Consider the following 22,119-nt stretch of genomic DNA (forward strand, 5'->3'; position numbering starts at 1 on the left):
TAACCACAATTTAAGATATATTTAATAAACAAATGTCTGTCTGTAGAAAAAGACTGAGAGCTGTAGGTGAGAGTATTAATAATGACAGGGGGATTTTCAGTGATTTTTATTTTCTTTGTGTATATATGTATTTTCCAGATTTTTCTCTAGTGAAATCAAGGGAGAAAGTATGTTTGTGTTGTAATGCCTTTTTCATTCCCTCTTCTTCCCTAAGTTGACTAGAAAAGCCTAAAAAATAATGCTGAGGTTACAGAGGAGAATGTATGCCAAAATGGACTTAAGTGCTCTACTGTGAATAAAGTTTATATTTTGAAATCCAGGGAAGGTAGAGCAGGGAACATAGGTGTGTGGTGCCTCCAGGGTACGTCAGATGTTATGCCAGGCACTTCATACATGGTATCTCATTTAATTCTCATAAAAACCTCGTGAGGCAAATAGTATTACTGTTCACATTTTATAGAAAAGGAAACAGAGGTTCAGCAAAGGGAAGGTATTTGTTCAAGATCATACCACTAGTAAGTAGCAGGGCTGGGATTAAAACCCAGGTATGTCTGCTTCCAAACCACTCTGGCCCAACAAGTGTGAAGGATTGGGAGAAAGTCTGCTAAACTAGGGAATCGAACCGATGCACACAGGTGCTAAAATTTGTTTTTTACCAATATTTATTTTTAGTAGAAGACTGAAATGTATAACTTTCTACCATTAGCTATGTCTAGGAAAAATGGTGGGGAGCATGGTTAAGAATGTTAATCCTAGTCAAGACAGGGATGCTTTGGCCGATTGACAGGGAAATGGCAGAGGCGTTAGCTATACTCTGCAGGGTTCGTGAGAAACTAAGAGTACGAGTGGTGGGGAGCCCCAAGGTTGTGGGGTCAGAGCATCCATCTTTGGAGATTATACTGAAGCTATTTTTGCAGCCAGTGATAAGGCCGTAGCAGCAAGGGCAGGCAGGATGCCTGAAGGCTTAGTCCATTTCCATCTCCAAATAAGGAAGTACAGGGCAGATACCTTTCTCAAGTTGGTAGGAGGGAAAGATGAGACAGAAAGTACTCTCTGTTAGCCTCACTCAAATTCTGCATAATATGAAATAATGCTTTTAGAGAGAAGCATCTAGTTATGTTGAACCAGTATCTTTCCAGTAATTGGAGAATCAGCTTCCTAGCTTGATTTCATAGTAAGGTTCCCAGGGAAATTTTTGTTTTTAAGAGAGAAGACTAAGGGAAGCAGCATAATCTTGCAGGTAGAGTGTTAGGCTGGACGGAGAGTTCTGGGTCTCCTGCCAGTGAAAGTGACGGTTGGCATGTCATTTAACCTTTTAGCTGTTTATTTCCTTTATCTGTAAAATGGGGATAATAATTTCACAGAGATATTGGTGAGAGCTTTTGTGAAAAAGAAAACATTTTGGATGGAATACTCCAGGTAGCTAATCCTTAAAATCCATTTTGGAAGAGAATTTGCTTCATTGAAGAAGGCAGAAATCACTCTTCTCTCTTTCGCATTTTTCTAGAACCGTAGCAACAGATGGTCAGCATTGGGTGGCATTTTTAAGCTACAGAAGACCCAGTTCCATAGTAGGTCGCACCACTGGTCTTCCCAGCTTGGTATTCTAGCTCAGCAAGTGGTACTCAGGGGTACTTGATGGGAAATGGTCCTCCATTAAAGTATTACACTCAGTATAGCCTATTTGTCTTTTACTCCTTCTTGGCTCTGTATACGTGAATATATTTATGGGCTTTTAGACATGTACAATCTCTTCAAGTAATAATCTCTACATGTTTATATTCTATACATTCTGAAAAGAAACTTTATAAAGTACAATTTTCTTTTTCCCGTGCCTCCAGAATATAAATTTAAGGGTAACAAAGGGAAGGCCTGCCAGTTTGGAAGCATGATCAGGTGGCACATTCATTAACTTGGTCAAATTCCTGCCTAAGAAAAATCACCATTTCTCTCTTCTCAGACCAACTGAACGTGAGCGAACAGAAAGGCTAATTAAAACCAAATTAAGGGAGATTATGATGCAGAAGGATTTGGAGAATATCACATCCAAAGAGGTAAGAGACCTTGAGTCCCCATTGTTCCAAAGCTAGAGGTAGAAAGATAATAGGAGCGGGGCTAGAAATGGTGAGTGATTGAAAGTCCAGAGGGACTCTTCAGAGATTAGTACAAAATGTCATCTCTGTTTCAGATACGAACTGAATTGGAAATGCAAATGGTGTGCAACTTGCGAGAATTCAAGGAATTTATAGATAATGAAATGATAGTGATCCTTGGTCAGATGGATAGCCCTACACAGATATTTGAGCACGTGTTCTTGGTAAGTCCTAGGGCCACTTTAAAGGGGTGTGCTGGGGCTAGTCCATACCAACTCATGGAGGCGGGGGTAATTATCAAATTTTATTATATTTAGATAAAATGTAACTTACATTAAAAACAAAGGTCATAAATACTCAAACCTCATCACTTCCTGTATTTTACTACATTTTACAATTATCTGTGCTCTTAAGGTTATTTACATCTATTGTATGGTGGAAATGTTATATAATGGTGTGCTTCTGCTCATCTCTTCCCAATTCCTCAGTGACATCAGTTGACTATGGTGGGAAAATTTACACCGAGGAAATTGGCAAATGCTACAGATCAGGCCTTTCTTGCCCATGGGTTGTTAAAGATCTCATCTGTCCTACATAATAGAGCCACAAAGCAGACCAGTCCACAGTAGTTTTATACAGTGTATCCCCAAAAAAGAATGATCCTTTTTGAGGTCACTCTTTTAAATCTGCCAAATGGGTCTAAGATCTGATATATCTGAAGAGAGCAGAAAACTGCTTTCTATTTTTTTTTTTTTTACTAGATGTATTTATTTATTTGTTTTTATTTTTGGCTGTGTTGGGTCTTTGTTCTGTGCGCAGGCTTTCTCTAGTTGCAGCGAGTGGTGCGCGGGCTTCTCATTGTCGTGGCTTCTCTTGTTGCAGAGCACAGGCTCTAGAGCACAGGATCAGTATTTGTGGCACACGGGCTTAGTTGCTCCGCGGCATGTGGGAATCTTCCCGGGCCAGGAATCGAACCCGTGTCCCCTGCATTGGCAGGCAGATTCCCACCCACTGCGCCACCAGGGAAGCCCCCCCCAGAAAACTACTTATAACAAAGACTATTGGACTTCTAAAACATTTGGAACCTTGTAGCTACATTTTTAGTCCCTCAATTACTTTTTTTTTTGCGGTACACGGGCCTCTCACTGTTGTGGCCTCTCCCGTTGCGGAGCACAGGCTCCGGACGTGCAGGCTCAGCGGCCATGGCTCACAGGCCCAGCCGCTCCGCGGCATGTGGGATCTTCCCAGACCAGGGTATGAACCCGTGTCCCCTTCATCGGCAGGCGGACTCTCAACCACTGCGCCACCAAGGAAGCCCCCTCAGTTACTTTTTGATTACCAAATCTTCAGTGATTTAAAATTGTTCTTCGTGGTACCTGAACATTCAGTGGCTTCTAATTAGCCCAAGATCTGACAGATGGATTAGGAAAGCTTCTAAAGTCCTAAGACCTATTTATCTCCCAAATGTTAAAGAGTTCTAGTTTTCATCTGTACATGGTAGTGGGAACAAGGATAACAAGGATAATTGAAGTCAGTGGGGAACACCAAAACCTCACTGTTATTTCCAATTCCCACATACTTTGACTAAAAATTGTAACAAGGAACTAAATCGATTGGTTTTAATTTCACTTCGTTTCTCTGGTAAGGACATTTGTGAAGTGATTAGAAGGTGGGAAACAGGAGAGAAGAGGAATAAATTTGCACAGGAACTGACTAAACTGCATCATCTCACCCTGAATATAAGAGTTTATTTCACCAAGCAGTCAGACTTCATGCCATTGAAGACTTGTGCCCTGAATTAACTTGTTGACACTTTGGAGTACGTATGCTTGTCAAGTGATTCATGGTGGTGTTTAGCTGTGAAATTACCCATGAAAAGCTGTGAGCTGGGAGGGGAGCTTCTTTTCTTTACTTTAACTTGACCAATGTGTGTTGCCATTTCTCAATGTAGATCATTCGGCAGAACTGTCATGGACCTTTCCGTTTGTGTAGCACCTGGCTTTGTTGTCTTTTGTGTGTAATTCCATGAGGGTTCATGTATTCCCTGCTCTTGTATCCTTGGAAATAATTTTTGTGTTGTGCATAGAAAACTTATGAGTCACTCATTCAAATGGACCCTGCCCCCAACTGTCTCCATGTAACATGACTAATTTTTATGAAGGGCAAGTGCCTGTAGCCAAAAATAACTCATTTGAAAGTGACCAAAGCTATAAACTTGGAAGTTGCTTTCCCATTGAGCTTAGATCTTAATACCTAAAAGGAGGTAGACATGATGAATATCAAATTCAGTCACTAACTTGTTTAATTTCAGACATGCTTCCCTGTGTCTCTGATGCCACCCCCCTCAAGAACTACCTTCTCCTTACCCCTTCCTCAAATGGTACTATTTTAGGACATATAAATAAATTTTAATAGTACTCTAAGCAGAAAAAACAACCCATTTCTCCCCAGATTAGTCGCTAATCAACTAGAAATGCATTTGAGTATTTGTATCACTAAATTCATCCTATTATTTCATGATTATTGGTGTAGTCTTCTGTCTTGGGTTTTTCTCTTATTACAAAAATAATTCATGTTCGTTATAGAAAATTTAGGCAACTTCAGAAGACAATAAATGACATTTAATCAACACCAAGAGAGATAAGCACTATTATCTTTCATTATATAATATTGCCTCCTAGTTCTTTTTTACTTTTTTAATATGTATCTATGTACATATTTTTGAAAAAAAGGAAAATGTATTCAGCTTCAGATATAATTCTGTTTTCTCGAGAATGGACATGTTCTTTGCATTGTGAATATTTTTCTTATTTGGGAAAAAAACTTTCAAACTAGAGAATCCTGGAATTTAACTCTTATCCAACAAAATAAGTGCATGAACAGGTTGTCTAAACATCTTATTGTATTTCCCTTTGTTTGTACCACCATATCCTGTGTCCAAACCCCTGTCTCTTCTCCAGTGAGTCTGTGCTCTGCTGGCTTTCCCAGCAGTTGACACAGAAAAAGAGGTTTTATCCAAACTGTAAGTGGTGTTGTTAATTTTCTGCAAAGTCATTTCATCTTGTGCGTAGCTGCCATGCCTGGAGCGCAAGCAGATTGTGTGAACGGATGCAGCAGGATTTCTCCCCTCCCTTTGGAAGAATGCTCGGCTTAGTAGTGCACTGCACAGAGATGTTTATTTGGAAAGGTGTCCAGCCGATATGCAGAAGAAAAGTACAGAGCGTAGTTTAAAGAAAATCTGCAGCGAGAAGCCAGGATTGATTGGTTGGAAGCCAGGGTATTTCCAGAAAAAGCAGTTCTTCCACACCCTTAAGAGTGTACTACTTCTCTGAGCTGGAAGCCTTTGCCAACCAAATCTCGTATCAACAGCTCTCCTGGAGGCTGTCCGATTTGGCCGAGAAAATGCTAGATGTGAACAGAGAGCCTTTGCAGAAAGGCAGGCAGCATTCTTAGTTAAATTAGGGAAACACAGTAATATTGGACAGGCAACCGGTAATGTTGTTTGTGAATGAGAGAGAAGTCAGAATTTTACTGCTGATTGTATCTTTTTCAAGATTTGACATTACACATCCTTTTAAAGTAGAGTTTTGGTTTCAAAGAAAAATTGTCTCATATTCATGATTTTTGCCCCTCAACTGGAGATGTGTAGCATTAACTTTTTAGAAGAAAAAGTTATTGATCCTGTGCCTGGCTGCCACAGTAAAGTGACTCACAGCATTGAGGCTGTAGGTAAGGTATCATAAAGATTTGGACAGGGATACCAATCCTTGAAGATTATCTCGAGTTGTATGATCTTTGCAGAACCCCCAGTACAGTCGTCCTTCTTTGCCATAGATGTGCTCTCCTCTTTTTGCTTGGAACTTTTGGACCCCAACAAGGTTATTTCCTAAGGATAACTTTTTTTTTTTTTTTTTTTTTACTTCAGACAATTTTAGTTTTCATCCCAATTTGGAACTTACAGAATTCTTCCCCTTTTTTTGGGAGGTGGGGGTGGAGTATAGCCGATTAACAATGTTGTGATAGTTTCAGGTGCACAGCAAAGCAACTCAGCCATACATATACATGTATCCATTCTCCCCCAGACTCCTACATAACTTTGAGCAGAGTTAGGCCCCTGTGCTATATAGTAGGTCCTTGTTGGGTATCCATCTTAAATATAGCAGTGCGTACATATTGATCCCAAACTCCCTAACTATCCTTTCCCCCCACCCTTCCCCCCTGGTAACCATAAGTTCGTCCTCTGTGAGTCTGTTTCTGTTTTGTAAATGAGTTCATTTGTATCATTTCTTTTTAGATTCCACTTATAAGGGATATCATATATTTCTCTTTCTCCTTCTGACTTACTTCACTCAGTATGACAATCTCTGGGTCCATCCATGTTGCTGCAAATGGCATTATTTCATCCTTTTAATGGCTGAATAATCTTCCATTGTATATATGCCACATCTTCTTTATCCACTCCTCTGTTGATGGACATTTAGGTTGCTTCCATGTCTTGGCTATTGTAAACAGTGCTGCAGTGAACACTGGGGTGCATGTACTAAGGATAACATTTTAAAAGAAATCAGTCACTTCAGTCTTTGGGCCAGAGTACAGTGTAGGTGAACCAGAGTGAAAGGTGGAAGTGAACTTATTTAAAAACTGTAGGAGCGGGGTGGTTAGGAATCTGCCTGCCAATGCAGGGGACATGGGTTCGATCCCTGGTCTGGGAAGATCCCACATGCCGCGGAGCAACTAAGCCCATGCACCACAACTACTGAAGCCTAGAGCCCGTGCTCCACAACAAGAGAAGCCACTGCAATGAGAAGCCCGCACACTGCAACGCAGAGTAGCCCCCACTTGCCGCAACTAGAGGAAGCCCACGCATAGCAACAAAGACCCAACGCAGCCAAAAATAAATAAATTAATTTTTTTAAATGTATTACAGTATAGTTTCAAGATTTCATTTTACACTTCCATACAATTAAAATATGCTCTGCATAATTACATAGAACTTATCGAAAACCCCCATGGAATTATGTCACTGCCTGAGAAGCATGGAGGAAAAAAAAAAGAGATTGAGTCTGTTGAGGACCCAAGGGGGCTAATATGCATGGCATTTGTATTGAGGACAGAAAAGTAATTACACCATGTTGATTCCAGTTCTTTCAGGTTGAACCTGAAACAGCCCTAAGCAGAGCCCAAGTCACTTTACATGGGCTTCACTGAGTCAGTAGCTGATGAGTTTAATTTATTTTGTTTCTGGATATGTGTCATTTCAGATTGTCAGTTTGAAGTTTCTCTGGACAGGTAGATGAAAACCATGGACTTTTACCATCACATCAGGGTTATTTCCATCTAGCTGTACAGAATTCCGCAGAGGATTTAGATTTCTAAATTAAGGAGTGAGGTGGTCACATTTCCCTGGCTCAACCCTTATTGCTTGGCTTCTGTCTCCTTGAAAGTCCTTTTTTTAAAAAAATAATTCTTGCCTCTTTCTTTGGTATGGGAGCCAGTTTTCTAAGTTTGAGCACAGAGTCTTTAGAACCTCTTATATTTTTTTTAAAGCAAGTCAGGTGAGCCCTGGTCTGTAGAAAAGATCAGTCATCCGTCACTTACTGACAGTTTTCCTAAATGTACTTCAACATAGCATCCTTGAGATCTCCAAGTTCGATGGCCAAATTACAGATCACTTGTAATACGAAGGTAGTGCTTACATAACACTTGACAGTTTTCAGAGTGCTTCATTTACTTATCTCATTTGATGATTTATTCAGCAAGCATTTGTTGATCCTCTTCGTTGTGCCAGGCATGAGGCTAGATATTTGTGCAGTCTGATCTAATTCCATAAGGAGGGAGTGATGACCATATCAAGATAGATACTCATAGAAGGCCAGTGGAATAAGGTTACAAAGGTAACCTCTGGATTAGACAATTAGAAGAGGTCATTAGCAAGTGTGATGAGGGCAGAAGCCACAGTGCTGTGGGTTGAGATACATGGGAAATGAGGAATTTTAGAAAGTATTAGATGAGGAATTTTAGAAAGTGAGTATTAGATTTCCTTTCAGGAAAAGGAAAAGGACAGTGTCCAGAGGAGGATTTAGGATGGAGAGAGGGTTTTCCATTTTAATATGAAAGAAACGTGAGGGAGGGGCGGGAGGTGTTGGCTTATAAACAATAGAAACTTATTACAGTTCTGGAGAGGCTGGAAGGCTTGAGACCAGTGTGCCTGCATGGTCGGGTGAGGGCCCTCTTCCAGGTCACAGACTTCTCTTTGTATTCTTACATGGCAAAAGGAATGGGGAGAAACTTTATATTTGTAGTTTGAGGGGAAGCTATCCATTAGATTCCTAGGACTAGGGTGGGAGGAGTGTTTCATTTTACAGATAAGGAAAGTGAAAACAGAGAGGTTAAGCAGTTTGCCCAAGGTCCCCCAGTCAGAGGGGGAGTTGGGACTTGAACCTGAGTCTTATAAAGCTAAATTCCACTTAATGCATTATTCTGAAATAGATAAATTCTTATTTTTAAATGTTTGCCTTTTCAAAAGACATGAACATATAGCTCAAAGATAGAAAATAGACCTGAAACATTGAAGAGTTGCTCACTTTTACGCTAAACAGAAATGCAAATTAAAATTACACCGAGATAACATTTCACGCCTATCAGTTGGGAAAAGATTCAAAAGCTTAACCACACATTTTGTTGGCAAGGCTATGGGGAAAGTGGCACTGTGATGTGGAGTGGGTCTGAGGAGATATTGCAAAGTGAAGAAAGCAAAGAACAATAAAAGCATGTGTAGTAAAGTACTTTTGTGTAATTCAGAAGTGGTAAGTATATATTTGCTTATATTTTTTTCAAAATACAACATAGGTAGAATAAGCCACAAACTAATAAAAACGATTACCCATGGGGATTGAGGAGATGGGGGTGGGAGTGAGACTTCAAGTTTACTTTTTAATAAACTTTTGACTTTCAATATTATAAAAGTCTTGTATAGGGCTTCCCTGGTGGTGCAGTGGTTGAGAGTCTGCCTGCCGATGCAGGGGACACGGGCTTGTGCCCCGGTCCGGGAAGATCCCACATGCCGCGGAGCGGCTGGGCCCGTGAGCCATGGTCGCTGAGCCTGCGCATCCGGAGCCTGTGTTCCGCAACGGGAGAGGCCACAACAGTGAGAGGCCCGCGTAACCGCCCCCCCCCCCAAAAAAAATCTTGTATATTCAAAAAAATGGAAAACATGGAAGAAAAAACACACCCTAAAATTGAATATAAACAGGAGCAAATGAACCCAAATATGTGTCAAATTGATAACCTCACAGAAAGAAATTAATTCAAATAACTTAAGCATAATACTCTAATTGTACCCCTTAGTGGGATATAATAAGGGAAAAAAAAGAAATGCAAAGAAAATTTGAACTTAATATTTTTGTTATTGGTTTTGGTATTGGTGTAATAATGTTAAAACTATTTTGTAAGTAGAGTAAATGAGTTGTTGGGAACCAAATTTCTCACCGTGGAGTAAGGAGATATATAAACAGTGTGGGAGAGGCAAGAAAGAACCATGTGGTGTTGAATTAATTTCAGTTGAAGGTAAAAATATAAACTCAGTATTTTTTTAGAAATATTTCCTAGATCTGACCACTGAAAAGTTTTAGAAACAATGACACCCAGTAGTTAGGAGCATACCTAATTACTGCCCAGATCTTGGTTACAAAATATCATTCTTCACTAAAAGAAACCAGGGCTTCTTGGGGAACTGGCTGATTCTACTCACAAAGTGAATCCGGAACAACTTTCTGTACCACAAAGCATGGATGCGCTCAAAGACTAATGGAATCATATCAAAAGGAACCTGTTTGAAGAGATTCCCACTGGCCAAATTCCGGACAATCTGCATGTCCAAAAAAAAAGATGGTAATGGATTATAACTTTCTAAATACAAAAAGAGTTCAAGAGTCCATAGTGACACTTCAGTAAAGGGTGTGATGATTGATTAGGTGAGACTCTTTTACAGAAGAATGTCAGCTAACTTGCAGAAGGAAAGATGGAATTAGAAAATTACCATTTTGTAACCTCCAGTAGAATAATTCATTTGGGCAAGATCGGCAATTGATGCTGAAATCATAGGGCAAAAAGATTACTTTGCCTTTCACACGGCTTCAAAGATTACTATAGACTACTAATTAATTTCAAAGGAACCTTTACAATAGAGGGATGTGGCAGACACAAAGGGATCTACCAAGAATTCAAACTCAGCCTGACAAATAATGGGACAAACTGACATTATGTGCCTCATGATTTGATGCAGTACGAAGTACACAATATCTCCCTTGTAATATTCTTTTTTTATATAAACTTATTTATTTTATTTATTTTTGGCTGTGTTGGGTCTTCGTTGCTGTGCGCGGGCTTTTTCTAGTTGCAGTGAGCGGGGGCTACTCTTCGTTGTGGTGCGCGGGCTTCTCATTGCAGTGGCTTCTCTTGTTACGGAGCATGGGCTCTAGGGCACATGGGCTTCAGCAGTCGTGGCACACAGGCTCTAGAGCGCAGGCTCAGTAGTTGTGGCGCGCGGGCTTAGTTGCTCCGCGGCATGTGGGATCTTCCCAGACCAGGGTTTGAATCCGTGTCCCCTGCATTGGCAGGAGGATTCTTAACCACTGCGCCGCCAGGGAAGCCCTCCTTTGTCATATTCTTGCCAGGAATGTTTGACCTGAATCTAGTCATCAGGAAACAATCAGATAAATCCAGGTTGTGGGGAGCTCTCCAGTATTACAGACCTGTAGTCTACAAAAATGTCAGTATCATGAAAGACAAAATAACTAAAGGCACAGGGGTGGACTGTTCTAGATTAAAGACATGGCAACTAAATGCACAGTATGATTCTTGATTGAATGAATATAAAGGACATTTTGAGGGCAATTTTTAAAATTCAAATATAGATGATATGTTAGATTATTATTGTATTCATGTTATCTTTCTTGGTTGCAAAAATGGAATTATATAGGAGAATATTCTTGTTCTTAAATGATACATGATCAAGTATTGAAGTGTCATGATGCTGAAGTTACTTAAATGGTTTGGGTAAAAAAAAGTATGATGTATATTGAAAGAAAGGGAAGGACAGCAAGAAAGCAAATATGGCAAAATATTAACAATTGATGTATCTTGCAGATAATCTGTAGAGACATTTTCCTTTAAATTTTGCACATCATGTTTCTCTCATTTGTTTGACTATTTCACTCTCTCCCCCACAGACATACACACACACCGTACCATCCCAATTTCTTAGATGCAACATAACGCACTAGAAAAAGTGGGGGTTTTAAAATGAAATCCAGTTTTAATTCATAATAATCCTACTTTGTTCATTTAAGAATACCTGCGAGGTGCCAGGCACTGTGCAGGAGTTTCCTTAGAGAACAAGAGACCTGGTTGCTGCCCTCAAGAAGCTTGTATTATAGTGGAGGAGAAAGGTAGTAAATAAGCACGTAAATAAATATACAAGTAAAAATAGTGATGCATGCTATTGATAAAATAGACTGCTATAAACAAGAGTGACAGACTACATTTAACTTAGATTGGAGAATGGTCAAAGAAACCTTTCCAGCAATGTGATCTTGAGCAGATATTATCTGAATTCTATAAGGGTTGGTTTTCATATCTCTAAAAAATGAAGGTAACTTTATTACTCTATCATTTGTGGAAACTGAATATGATAGCATATAAAGTACCTGGCACTGAGAGAGGAAACTTGGTAGATGTTATTGGCCTTCTTTTTAGAAACTGTTTCTTCCCTCACAGGACTCCTTTTCAAGTATTGTATTCGGTTCATTGGCTAATACTCTCTAACCTTGTCTTTTTGGTTCCACAGGGCTCGGAATGGAATGCCTCTAACTTAGAGGATTTACAGAACCGAGGGTAAGCACACAGAGCAATTGCTGACACCCCCATGTCGCAGAAATCACTGTTTTATCTTTACATTTTCCCGTCAGAGAGGTGTCAGTGAGTAACTTTAAGCTTAAGAGTTGCTTCCAGTTGATTCTTACTGGGTATAATTTAATAAAAATTAAAATGGCTATTCTCCCACTGTTTCATCCCCCCACCTCCGAAGAAAGATCAACTGTTTCAGTGGAAAGGCTTTCAAAAACAAATGTGCAAGCCTTTCATGCTGTTTAAAACCAAATCTAGTTATTGACTCCCTTTTTTTTTTTTTTTTTAAGAGCAGTTTAAGGTTCACAGCAAAATTGAGGGGAGGGTACAGAGTTCCCATATACTCCCTGCCCCACACATGCATAGTCTCCCCCGTTCTCAACATCCCCACCAGAGAGGTACATTTTTTACAACTGATGAACCTACATTGACACCTGGTAATCATCTGAAGATCATAGTTCACATTACAGTTCACTCTTAGTGCTGTACGTTCTATGGCTTTGGACAAATGTATAATGACCATGTGTCCATCACGATGGCATCATACAGAGTATTTTCAGTGCCCTAAAAATCCTCTGTGCTCTGTCCATTTATTCCCCACCCCCACCCCCTGGCAACCACTGATCTTTTTACTGTCTCTCTAGACTTTGGTGCCTATTTTTATGTAAGAGTACACAGAACTGCATATGCTGGGTTCACAGGTCTGTATTAAACATTTACTGAGCAACTTCTGTAGGCCAAGCACAGTGCTAGATGCTAGGGATCCAAAGAAAAATAAGACTCAGTTCCTATCCTTTTATAGTAAGGTGCATGAAGACTAAGTAGGTTATAAATATAAAAGAGACAGTGTAAAATTGAACAAGAAGACTGACCTTGTAGTAGGAAATGTGTTCCTAAGCGGCATGGTTATGAGTTTGATTGAAGCAACTGAGACCACAGTGAACATTCAGCAAGCAAAAAGCTGCCATTCTTCCCTTTTCACTTCTTAGCTAATGCCTAAATCTTTCATTGAACTCAGCCTTAGGAGGTCAGATCATTCCAATAAGAGAAGAGAAAATCATGTCTGGAAATTGGCCATTCTAACTCTTCATTTTGTACAGAGATAAGACCTACTGAGACTCAAGAGACAATGATGACTCCCTGACTGGTTGCTGGCTGCCTGTTTTCTCAGCTACAAGTCAGCCTTCTGGTTGTCTTTAACGTGATTAGATGCATACTTCCTACTTTTCCCTCAGAAGAAAGGAAGCCAAGTGATTATACAAAGAGTTCTTAGGGCGGGGGGGATGGAAATCTGGTTACTTAATATTAAGGTATGAAATTAAATAGAACTTGGAAAATTTAAGTTGATAAGGATTGAATCAGAAGTTCTTGAAAGCAGAGACCATATCTTAGTTTTGTGTGAAACATACCTAGCTCAGAGCCTTATATCAAAAGGGTGCCCGGTAAATGTGAAGGAATGGTAGAAAAATTGACAGAATGTGACCTGCAGGAAACTAGCACCTGATACAGTGTTTAATATGAAATCTGAGATTTGATAGAGCACGGCCTGCCAAATGCATTAGAATCGCTTCATGCATATATTCACTTTGACTTTTGACTTATATCCCCAGCTGGAGATGAGACCTATTTATCTCATTTACTACTTACAATGCTAAATTATAGAACACAGAAAAAAGACAAGTATGGTTAGATGCTCAGACATCTACTTAGATCTTGTTTCTTAAATTCACTGGTGCTTAAACTTTAACGGATGAAGAAGGATTTCCCAGGTGGCACAGTGGTTAAGAATCCACCTGCCAATGCAGGGGACATGGGTTCGAGCCCTGGTCCGGGAAGGTCCCACCTGCCGTGGAGCAACTAAACTAAGCCCGTGCACCACAACTACTGAGCCTGCGCTCTAGAGCCCACAAGCCACAACTGCTGAGCCTGCATGCCACAACTACTGAAACCCGTGCGCCTAGAGCCCATGCTCCGCAACGAGAAGCCACTGCAATGAGAAGCCCTTGCACCGCAACGAAGAGTATCCCCTGCTCGCCGCAACTAGAGAAAGCCCGTGCGCAGCAACGAAGACCCAATACAGCCAAAATTAAATAAATAAAAATTAAATAAATTTATTTTTTTAAAAAAACTTCAATGGATCAAGAATTATAGTTCAGAGATCTGTACACAAAACATGTATATTGCCCCCTGTGGATGATATAAGGGATTTTTCAAGTGTAATTTTGACAATAAGGCCATTTTCTCCCAATCCACTTACTTTAGAACTCCAAGTAAAATGCTATTCCTTACAAAGCATTGTAAGGAATAGCTTACAATGAAGTGTAAGAATGACAAAGAAGTTTCGAGGAGTGCCATTTCCAATTGGTAGTGGCTGACTAGACTGCTGTAATGAAAAAGATTGGGAAACCCTGTCCTGCTATAATCCATTACTGAAGTATGGGATTGGGGATGGGAAGGTTGTTCATTTTTATTTTAAATGAGATAAGAGGAAGTGTGCTTGCCTTTTTTTTCTGACAGTTTTGAGATATAATTCACATATATCGTTCACCCTTTTAAAATGTGTACTTCAGTGGTTTTTAGTATATTCACAGAGTTGTGCAACAATCAATTCAGAACATTTTTTTCCAACCCAAAAGGAAAGCCTGTACCCTTCAGCAGTCACCCCCATTTCCCTTCCTCCCTTCAGCTCCTAGAAACTACTAGCCTACTTTCTGTCTCTATAGATTTGCCTATTCTGGACATCTCATTTGTATGAAATTATACAATATGTAGTCCTTTAAGCATGGTTTATTTCACTTAACATTGTATTTTCAAGGTTTATCAATGTTGTACCATGTATTAGTACTTCATTCCTTTTTTATTGCCAAATAGTATTCCATTATATGGAGATATATATACTCACCACATTTTATTTGCCTATTCATCATTTGATGGGCCTTTGGGTTGTTTCCACTTTTTGGCTATTATGAATACTCTTACGACCATTCATGTATGAATCTTTGGGTAGACATATGTTGTCATTTCTCTTCAGTTTATGCCTAGGAGAGGACTTACGGGGTCATATGGTGGTAACCTTTTGGGGAACTGCTGGAGTGTTTTCTACAGGTGCATGTTGCTTGCTTTTTCTTAATTTTTTTTTTTTTTTTTTTTTGGCCGCACCACACGGCATGTGGGATCCTAGTTCCCTGACCAGGGAATCGAACCCTCACCCCCTGCAGTGGAAGCGCCGCGTCTTAACCACTGGACCGACAGGGAAGCCCAGCTTGCTTTTTAAATTAAAAAGAAAAAATCCTTTCTAGTAATGAACTTTGATGCTAAGTTAAAACAGATTCAAACCATGTCCCAGAAAAATTTTGGTTGCTTGACCTTAACCACAGAATTGGTTAGCTTGGCTCTCCCTTTTTGTAGTCATTTCTCTGACTTCAGTGATTGGGTTTGTAGAACCCCACGTGTGGTTCTAAGAAGGAAGCAGCTTCTTTTTTTTTTTTTTTTTTTTTTTCCGGCACGCGGGCCTTCCACCGCTGTGGCCTCTCCCGTCGCGGAGCACAGGCTCCGGACGTGCAGGCCCAGCGGCCACAGCCCATGGGCCCAGCCGCTCCGCGGCACGCGGGATCCTCCCGGACCGGGGCACAAACCCGCGTCCCCTGCATCGGCAGGCAGACCCTCAACCACTGCGCCACCAGGGAAGCCAGGAAGCAGCTTCTGCAGAGGGAAATGAGTGAGTCTGTGCTGTGCTGTTGGAGTTGACAACAGTGGTGTCTAAGTCCATACAGCACTGAGAAAAGGTAATCCTTTGGCAGATTAAACCGAAGCATTTATTGAGATTGCACAATAAGAGAGATAGCAAAAGAAATTTTTGATACAGAAACCATTTTCTGCAAGCCTGGGAGAACTCTCAGACACATCTGCTGCCATAGCAGCCAGGAATGCAGCCTAGAGAGTTAAGAGAGCTTTAAGTCCAACTTTCCTCTGACCCTACCAGCCTGGCCTCACTTGCCTTCATGTAGTTTAAGGAGAGTAATAGAGCAAAAACTGACAACCTGGCATTTAGAAAGGTAGGAGGGAATGTTTCCTTCTATTTTTTTTTCTTAAGGTACATATTAATAGTCTGATTTAATACAGATGACTTCCAAAAACTTTTGTTGCTGGTAATTTTAGTGACTGCAGAGAAATTGTCAGATCATGGGCCTCAAGTTGATTCTTTGGAGTAAAATGCAAGGCATATTTTCAAAAGACTCTGAAAGATGAGATTGTATAACTAAACACAAACTGAAAATGGAATATAGATGTTGAACTTGGTAGACAGCTTTTCTCTCAGTAACTCCCTGATACCCAGGTATGTGCAGGACCCTGTTATACAATTTCTGTATTAAATAAGGATAGCCTCTTAGGGTTTTTTTTTTTTTTAGCTTTCTTCAATATTTTAGTATTTAATTTCAGCCTCAGGAATAAACAAGTTTGTTTTTTATTTATTTATTTTCATTTTTGGCTGCATTGGGTCTTCGTTGCTGTGCACGGGCTTTCTCTAGTTGTGGTGAGCGGGGGCTACTCTTGGTTGCGGTGCGTGGGCTTCTCATTGCGGTGGCTTCTCTTGTTGTGGAGCACGGGCTCTAGGCACATGGGCTTCAGTAGTTGCAGCACTCGGGCTCAGTAGTTGTGGCTTGTGGGCTCTAGAGCGCAGGCTCAGTAGTTGTGGTGCATGGGCTTAGTTGCTCCGCGGCATGCGGGCTCAGACCAGGGCTCAAACCCGTGTCCCCTGCATTGGCAGGCAGGTTCTTAACCACTGCACCACCAGGGAAGCCCAGAAGTAAGCAAGTTTTAAATAAGAAAAATTCCAGTGCTGGGAATTGGATTTCGCCTGAGTAGTAGGGCTCATAATCTCCCTTGGTTTCCTCACAGGGTGCGATATATCTTGAATGTCACTCGAGAGATAGATAACTTCTTCCCAGGAGTCTTTGAGTATCACAACATTCGGGTATATGATGAAGAGGCAACGGATCTCCTGGCTTACTGGAATGACACTTACAAATTCATCTCTAAAGCAAAGTGAGTAATGGTCCCACACACACGTTCTGACCCCTCTTCCTTGTGCACCACACATGGTTGGGGTCTGAAAGCTGTAGATAACTTACTGATGATACTCAGAGGAAAGGAAGTAGAGAAAAAAGGAGACTGAGCTCTCAATACTAGGAAAAAGATGACTAGTGACTTAGTACTTTTGCTTTAAGTAGATGAAGCCCCTGGAAGATGATCTCATGTTGGCTATTTCCGTTGAGCACAAAATTAGAGAAAATAAACTCAAGCTGCAGTGAAAGAAATAGAAATGAGAGAAGGAAGAAATTCTGAAATAGAGGAGAAATTCTGAATGAGAAAAGGAAGAATTTTAAGTTACCAATAGGGACACTTGAAAGTTACAGAATAGAAATTATTCCAGACAGGTGGAACACTTGATCCTGCTCTCTGAAGACAAGGAGAGAAACAGTACACTTTGGAAATTTTTCCCCATTCTTTTACTTTACTTTTATGCTACTCAAAATAGTGAAATATTTCCTCTGGCCCTTCTGTTGTTATCTTCCTTAAATTAATTGGTCCTTTTAGTGAAACAATTCCATAGTATTAATTTAGTGTTTAGTATTAGTATTAATATATCAACACTGATTTTTTAAGTCCCTGGGGATTTTTGTGCCAGTCCTATTTGTCCCTGCAGTAGAAAAAACCATCAGTAAGCATGTTGGCCACATTCCCTCTGCAGGTGGGGTGACACTCAGAAGACCCAGGCCCTCAGCAGTGAAAGCGTGGAGTCCTAACCACTGGACCGCCAGGGAATTCCCACTTTTGTTTTTAAAGTCCTCCTTCAAGAATGATACCACACTTCACTTAAGGACCTACATGGTCAGGAAATGCTTCCTCTTAGTTGTCCTGAATCCCCACACTCCAGCTCTGAGCCCATTTTCTCAGTCTCTAACCAGTACCTGAGAGACTGTTTTATACTGTTGAAGCTTCTGCCACTCATGGCATGCTTCCTATGTGCCATGTACTTTACACATATTCTCTCCGGTACGTTCCAAAACCCAGAGAGGCATATGCTGTCTTCCTTCTGTACAGAAGAGGACAGACTGCAGAGATGAGTTTCAGAGATATTAACTAGTGGTTGAGACAGGACTTGAACCTAAGATCATGTCTCATTTCAGTCCATCAAGTATATGGGAATAGTCTAGTTCCTTAAGGAAAGGGGACTGGAAAAGACTAGGCAAGTTGTCAGGGTTACAGCCAAAGAGGCTAGAGATCAAGGCAAGGCCCCAGTCCTAGTGAAGAGAAAGACTTGATTTCAGCAGGGCTGGGGTTACAGGGAGACAACGTGAGGCGCCCACATTACATTTACTGAGAGGCATGCACTCTCCAGGTCCTGCAAGTATAGGTCAGCGTCTCAGAGTGAGTGCCTCCCGTTAAGTGGCACCCTGGGCACCTCATGTGTTTCACCCTAATCAGGGCCCTGGCGGTCCAGTGGTTAGGACTCCACACTTTCAGGGCCACTCTAGTTTAGCATTCCTAATGTGATGCTGGGCTTAATTTGGACAATCTAGCACTTGAAGTGAGGGGGTGGGGTGGGCAATGAACCTGAAAGGTGAAATTGGGCTAGGTGAGAACTAACTGCAGATCCTTCATTACCTGAGTTAGAAGCCATCCACTGAAAAAGCCCAGTTCAAAATGAAGAAATGTTTTCATAGGAGTGGATTTCATAATTGTATTTTTCTTAAGATTGTCCAAGTTTGAGCACCTTCTGTGCCTGCAGGCATAGACCTGAAATTCGATGTACTAAAGTCAGAGCTTGATGGGAAAATATAGAGCACATGTCTGAACTTCCATCTGCGTCACTGTGACTCGGCTTCCCAACTGGAGTCTAAGTGAAAACTCTGTGGTGCCATAAGCAAAACAAACATGTCCTAGTCATTTGGAATCACCTAAGCTTACAGAGACGCATATGCGCACCAGCCATAGGACACTAAGATTGTACCTTTCTTTTGAGACTGTTTCACTTATTCCAGACCTTTCTCTCCATTCCCATAGCTTATCTGGCTGGCCCTCTCATTTTGGCACTTAACCTTATGCCTCCTTGCATTGGTGCTTAACTCATTCATGTGCGTCTGTCTCCCGCAGAAGGATTATAAGCTTCTGGAAGGAAGCTTGTCTCCTGTAATAGAGTGAGTGAGTGGATGAATAGGTTTCCCCTGTTAGGCTGACGTGTGCATTTTTTAATTTATTGGAATAACCACTTGGGAAGGATTCCAGCCCATGTACACTAGTGATAAGAGTAAATGTTCTTTTTTCCAGATTTTAAAATGTTGTTCCTACTTACAACTGACAGACGTAATCAGGAGAACCATAAGTTTGTTCATACATTTAGCAAATATTTGAAGGCTTACTCTGGGCCAGACACTGTGTTATTAGCAGAATTAGCATAGCTGAGTAATGCTCAGATCCAAGGTAATGAGCTCTGGCATAAGACTGAGGAGTTTTGTTTGTTAGTGTCACTTTATGGTGACTTTGTTTTCTCTTTCTCTTTCTTCCACCCCATAAAAAAAACAAAAACAGCTAATTATTCATTCCACCCTCCTTGCTGAGAAAGCCATGTGGTACATCACATGGTCCCATCCAGCTCCACGGGTTATATAGCCAGTCCCTAGACAGAACACGGGTTGTGAAAAGTGTTGTGAAAAGTAATATCCAGGGCTACATCTGAGTAAAGAGGAGAGTTAGTTTCATTTGGTTTGTACTTTCCTCCCGGGACAGAACTCTTACTGGAACTGGAACTGGAAGCAACTCACAACATTTGGGTAAATTAGATGAATCACTGCCACACCTGTAATTCAATAGCATGCCAGCCGTCAACGTGCCCCTGGGGCTGAGAGGACTGGCCTCCAGCCACACACAAAATGGGCTCCAGTCTCTAAATAGAAAATTTTCCTTCTGTGCTCTGTGACCAACTGTCATTGCAATTACCTTTTTGAATTTTAATTGTCTACTTCTCCCAATGAGTCCTACCCTTTAGGGAAAAACTGTTACTTATTTTTGCATCCCAGACCTTGCACATTGTCTTAAACATGGTAAATGCCTGATAAATGTTTGCTGAATGAACTAGAGAGGCTTAATATTAACACTGAATATCGTTTAAGTGCACCAGAGTTGCCCCACACATTTGATTAGAGGTGCACACAAGTGCACTAAGGTGGGGTGAATTACAAAGCAAGAAAATGGAAAGGCCAGACAGGAGATGTGGACACATTTAGAACCTAGCTCTTAAAGTGTACTCACTATTGTGTTTTCCTCCTTACCTCAATCCCCCAAACTAGGAAACACGGATCTAAATGCCTTGTGCACTGCAAAATGGGGGTGAGTCGCTCAGCCTCCACTGTGATTGCCTATGCGATGAAGGAGTATGGCTGGAATCTGGACCGAGCCTATGACTACGTGAAGGAAAGACGAACAGTGACCAAGCCCAACCCCAGCTTCATGAGACAGCTAGAAGAGTACCAGGGGATCTTGCTGGCAAGGTGAGTCCTTAATTGACTTTCTCAGATTTTCCCTCCTTTATGCTCCCCAGGGCACAGTGAAATGTCCTCTGCAGCTAGTTCTCACCTAATTTAAGTGTGTGATAGGATTTGAAAATTGAAACCTCTATCCATCTAGTTTTTAAAAATTAAGTACCAGTATTTAAGATCAGCATGGAAGATTAGGCATTTAATCTAAACTAAAGACATTAAACTAAAGGGTGGAAATACTGTTCCCTTATTTCAGATCTCAATTAGGTGCAGGTTTTTTTTCTTTTTTTGCGGTACGCGGGCCTCTCACTGTTGTGGCCTCTCCCGTCGCGGAGCACAGGCTCCGGACGCGCAGGCTCAGCGGCCATGGCTCACGGGCCCAGCCGCTCCGCAGCATGTGGGATCTTCCCAGAATGGGGCACGAACCCGTGTCCCCTGCATCGGCAGGCGGACTCTCAAACACTGCGCCACCAGGGAAGCCCTAGGTGCAGATTTTAATAAATACTTCTCAACAGCTTCTAAGGCCAGATGCAGCTGCCTTATCAAAATGGATACTGATTGCTTCCAGAGTAGTGCTAGCTGAAATTCTTAGAAAATTTTTGGCCCTTTTTTTTGGGGGGGTGCCGCATGGCATGTGGGATCTTAGTTCCCCAACCAGGGATCAAACCCGCACCCCCTGCAGTGGAGGTGCAGAGTCTTAACCACTGGACTGCCAGGGAAGTCCCTGGCCCATTCTCTTAAAACAAGTACCTGCTGCTGCTTTGGGCATTTTTTTTTTTTTTTTCAGTGCTTGAACCTTCAACAGTAATTCTGGTCATGTGACAAATCTGTAGAATTGGGATATATATAACCCATTTGAGGTATGAAGGGGCTTCCCAGAAATAGCTCACTTGTTTTCTTTTTTAAGATCTTTTAATCTGATTTTATATATATATGTTTTGCAGAAATGCAGAAAATTACAAAGGGAGAAATCATTTAGAAACTCAATAACCACAGACAGCAGTTGACATTATCTTATCTCTTATCACATATATTGATGGATTTTTTTTTTTTCCACAAAACCTGTTCTTCAGCCTTACTTCTTCACCCAGTATTAGGTCTTTTTTTTTTTTTAAACTGTGGCAGCATTTATTGAGCACTTACACTGCACTTAACTGCCACTGTTCCTTTTTTCCCCCTAGCTTTATTGAGATACAGTTGATGTACAACATTGCATAAGTTTAAGGTGTCCAGTGTATTGATGTCATACATTTACCTATTGCAAACTGATTAACACTGTAGCATTAGCTAACACCTCCAACCCCTGACATAACTGCCGTTTCTTTTTTGTGGTAAGACTATCTAAGATCTCTCTTAGCAACATTCAAGTATATGATTCAGTATTATTAGCTATAATTGCCATGCTGTACATTAAATCCCCAGAACTTTATAATCTCATAACTGGAAATTTGTACCCTTTGACCAACATCTCCCCATTTCCCTCAACAACCCCACCCATGCCCTGGTAACCACCACTCTACTCTGTTTCTCCGAGTTTGGCATTTTTAGATTCCATGTATAAGAGATACCACCATAGAGTA

The 22,119-nt window shown here is 41.0% G+C and overlaps 1 protein-coding gene across 4 annotated transcripts in view; it reads left to right on the forward strand.

Annotated features, from left to right (window-relative positions):
* The window catches only part of SSH2 (slingshot protein phosphatase 2), a 245,432-nt gene that overhangs the window by 205,783 nt on the left and 17,530 nt on the right, over positions 1-22,119 (forward strand). For all 4 annotated transcript variants that reach the window (XM_033847851.2, XM_033847852.2, XM_019926975.3 and 1 more), the window contains 5 exons: positions 1,961-2,054; positions 2,189-2,317; positions 11,941-11,987; positions 16,899-17,045; positions 20,351-20,551. In XM_033847851.2, the coding sequence (XP_033703742.1) occupies positions 1,961-2,054; positions 2,189-2,317; positions 11,941-11,987; positions 16,899-17,045; positions 20,351-20,551 (618 nt within the window). The remainder of the gene's footprint in view (positions 1-1,960; positions 2,055-2,188; positions 2,318-11,940; positions 11,988-16,898; positions 17,046-20,350; positions 20,552-22,119) is intronic.

Source organism: Tursiops truncatus, chromosome 20, assembly GCF_011762595.2.
Source record: "Tursiops truncatus isolate mTurTru1 chromosome 20, mTurTru1.mat.Y, whole genome shotgun sequence".
Taxonomy (NCBI): domain Eukaryota; kingdom Metazoa; phylum Chordata; class Mammalia; order Artiodactyla; family Delphinidae; genus Tursiops; species Tursiops truncatus.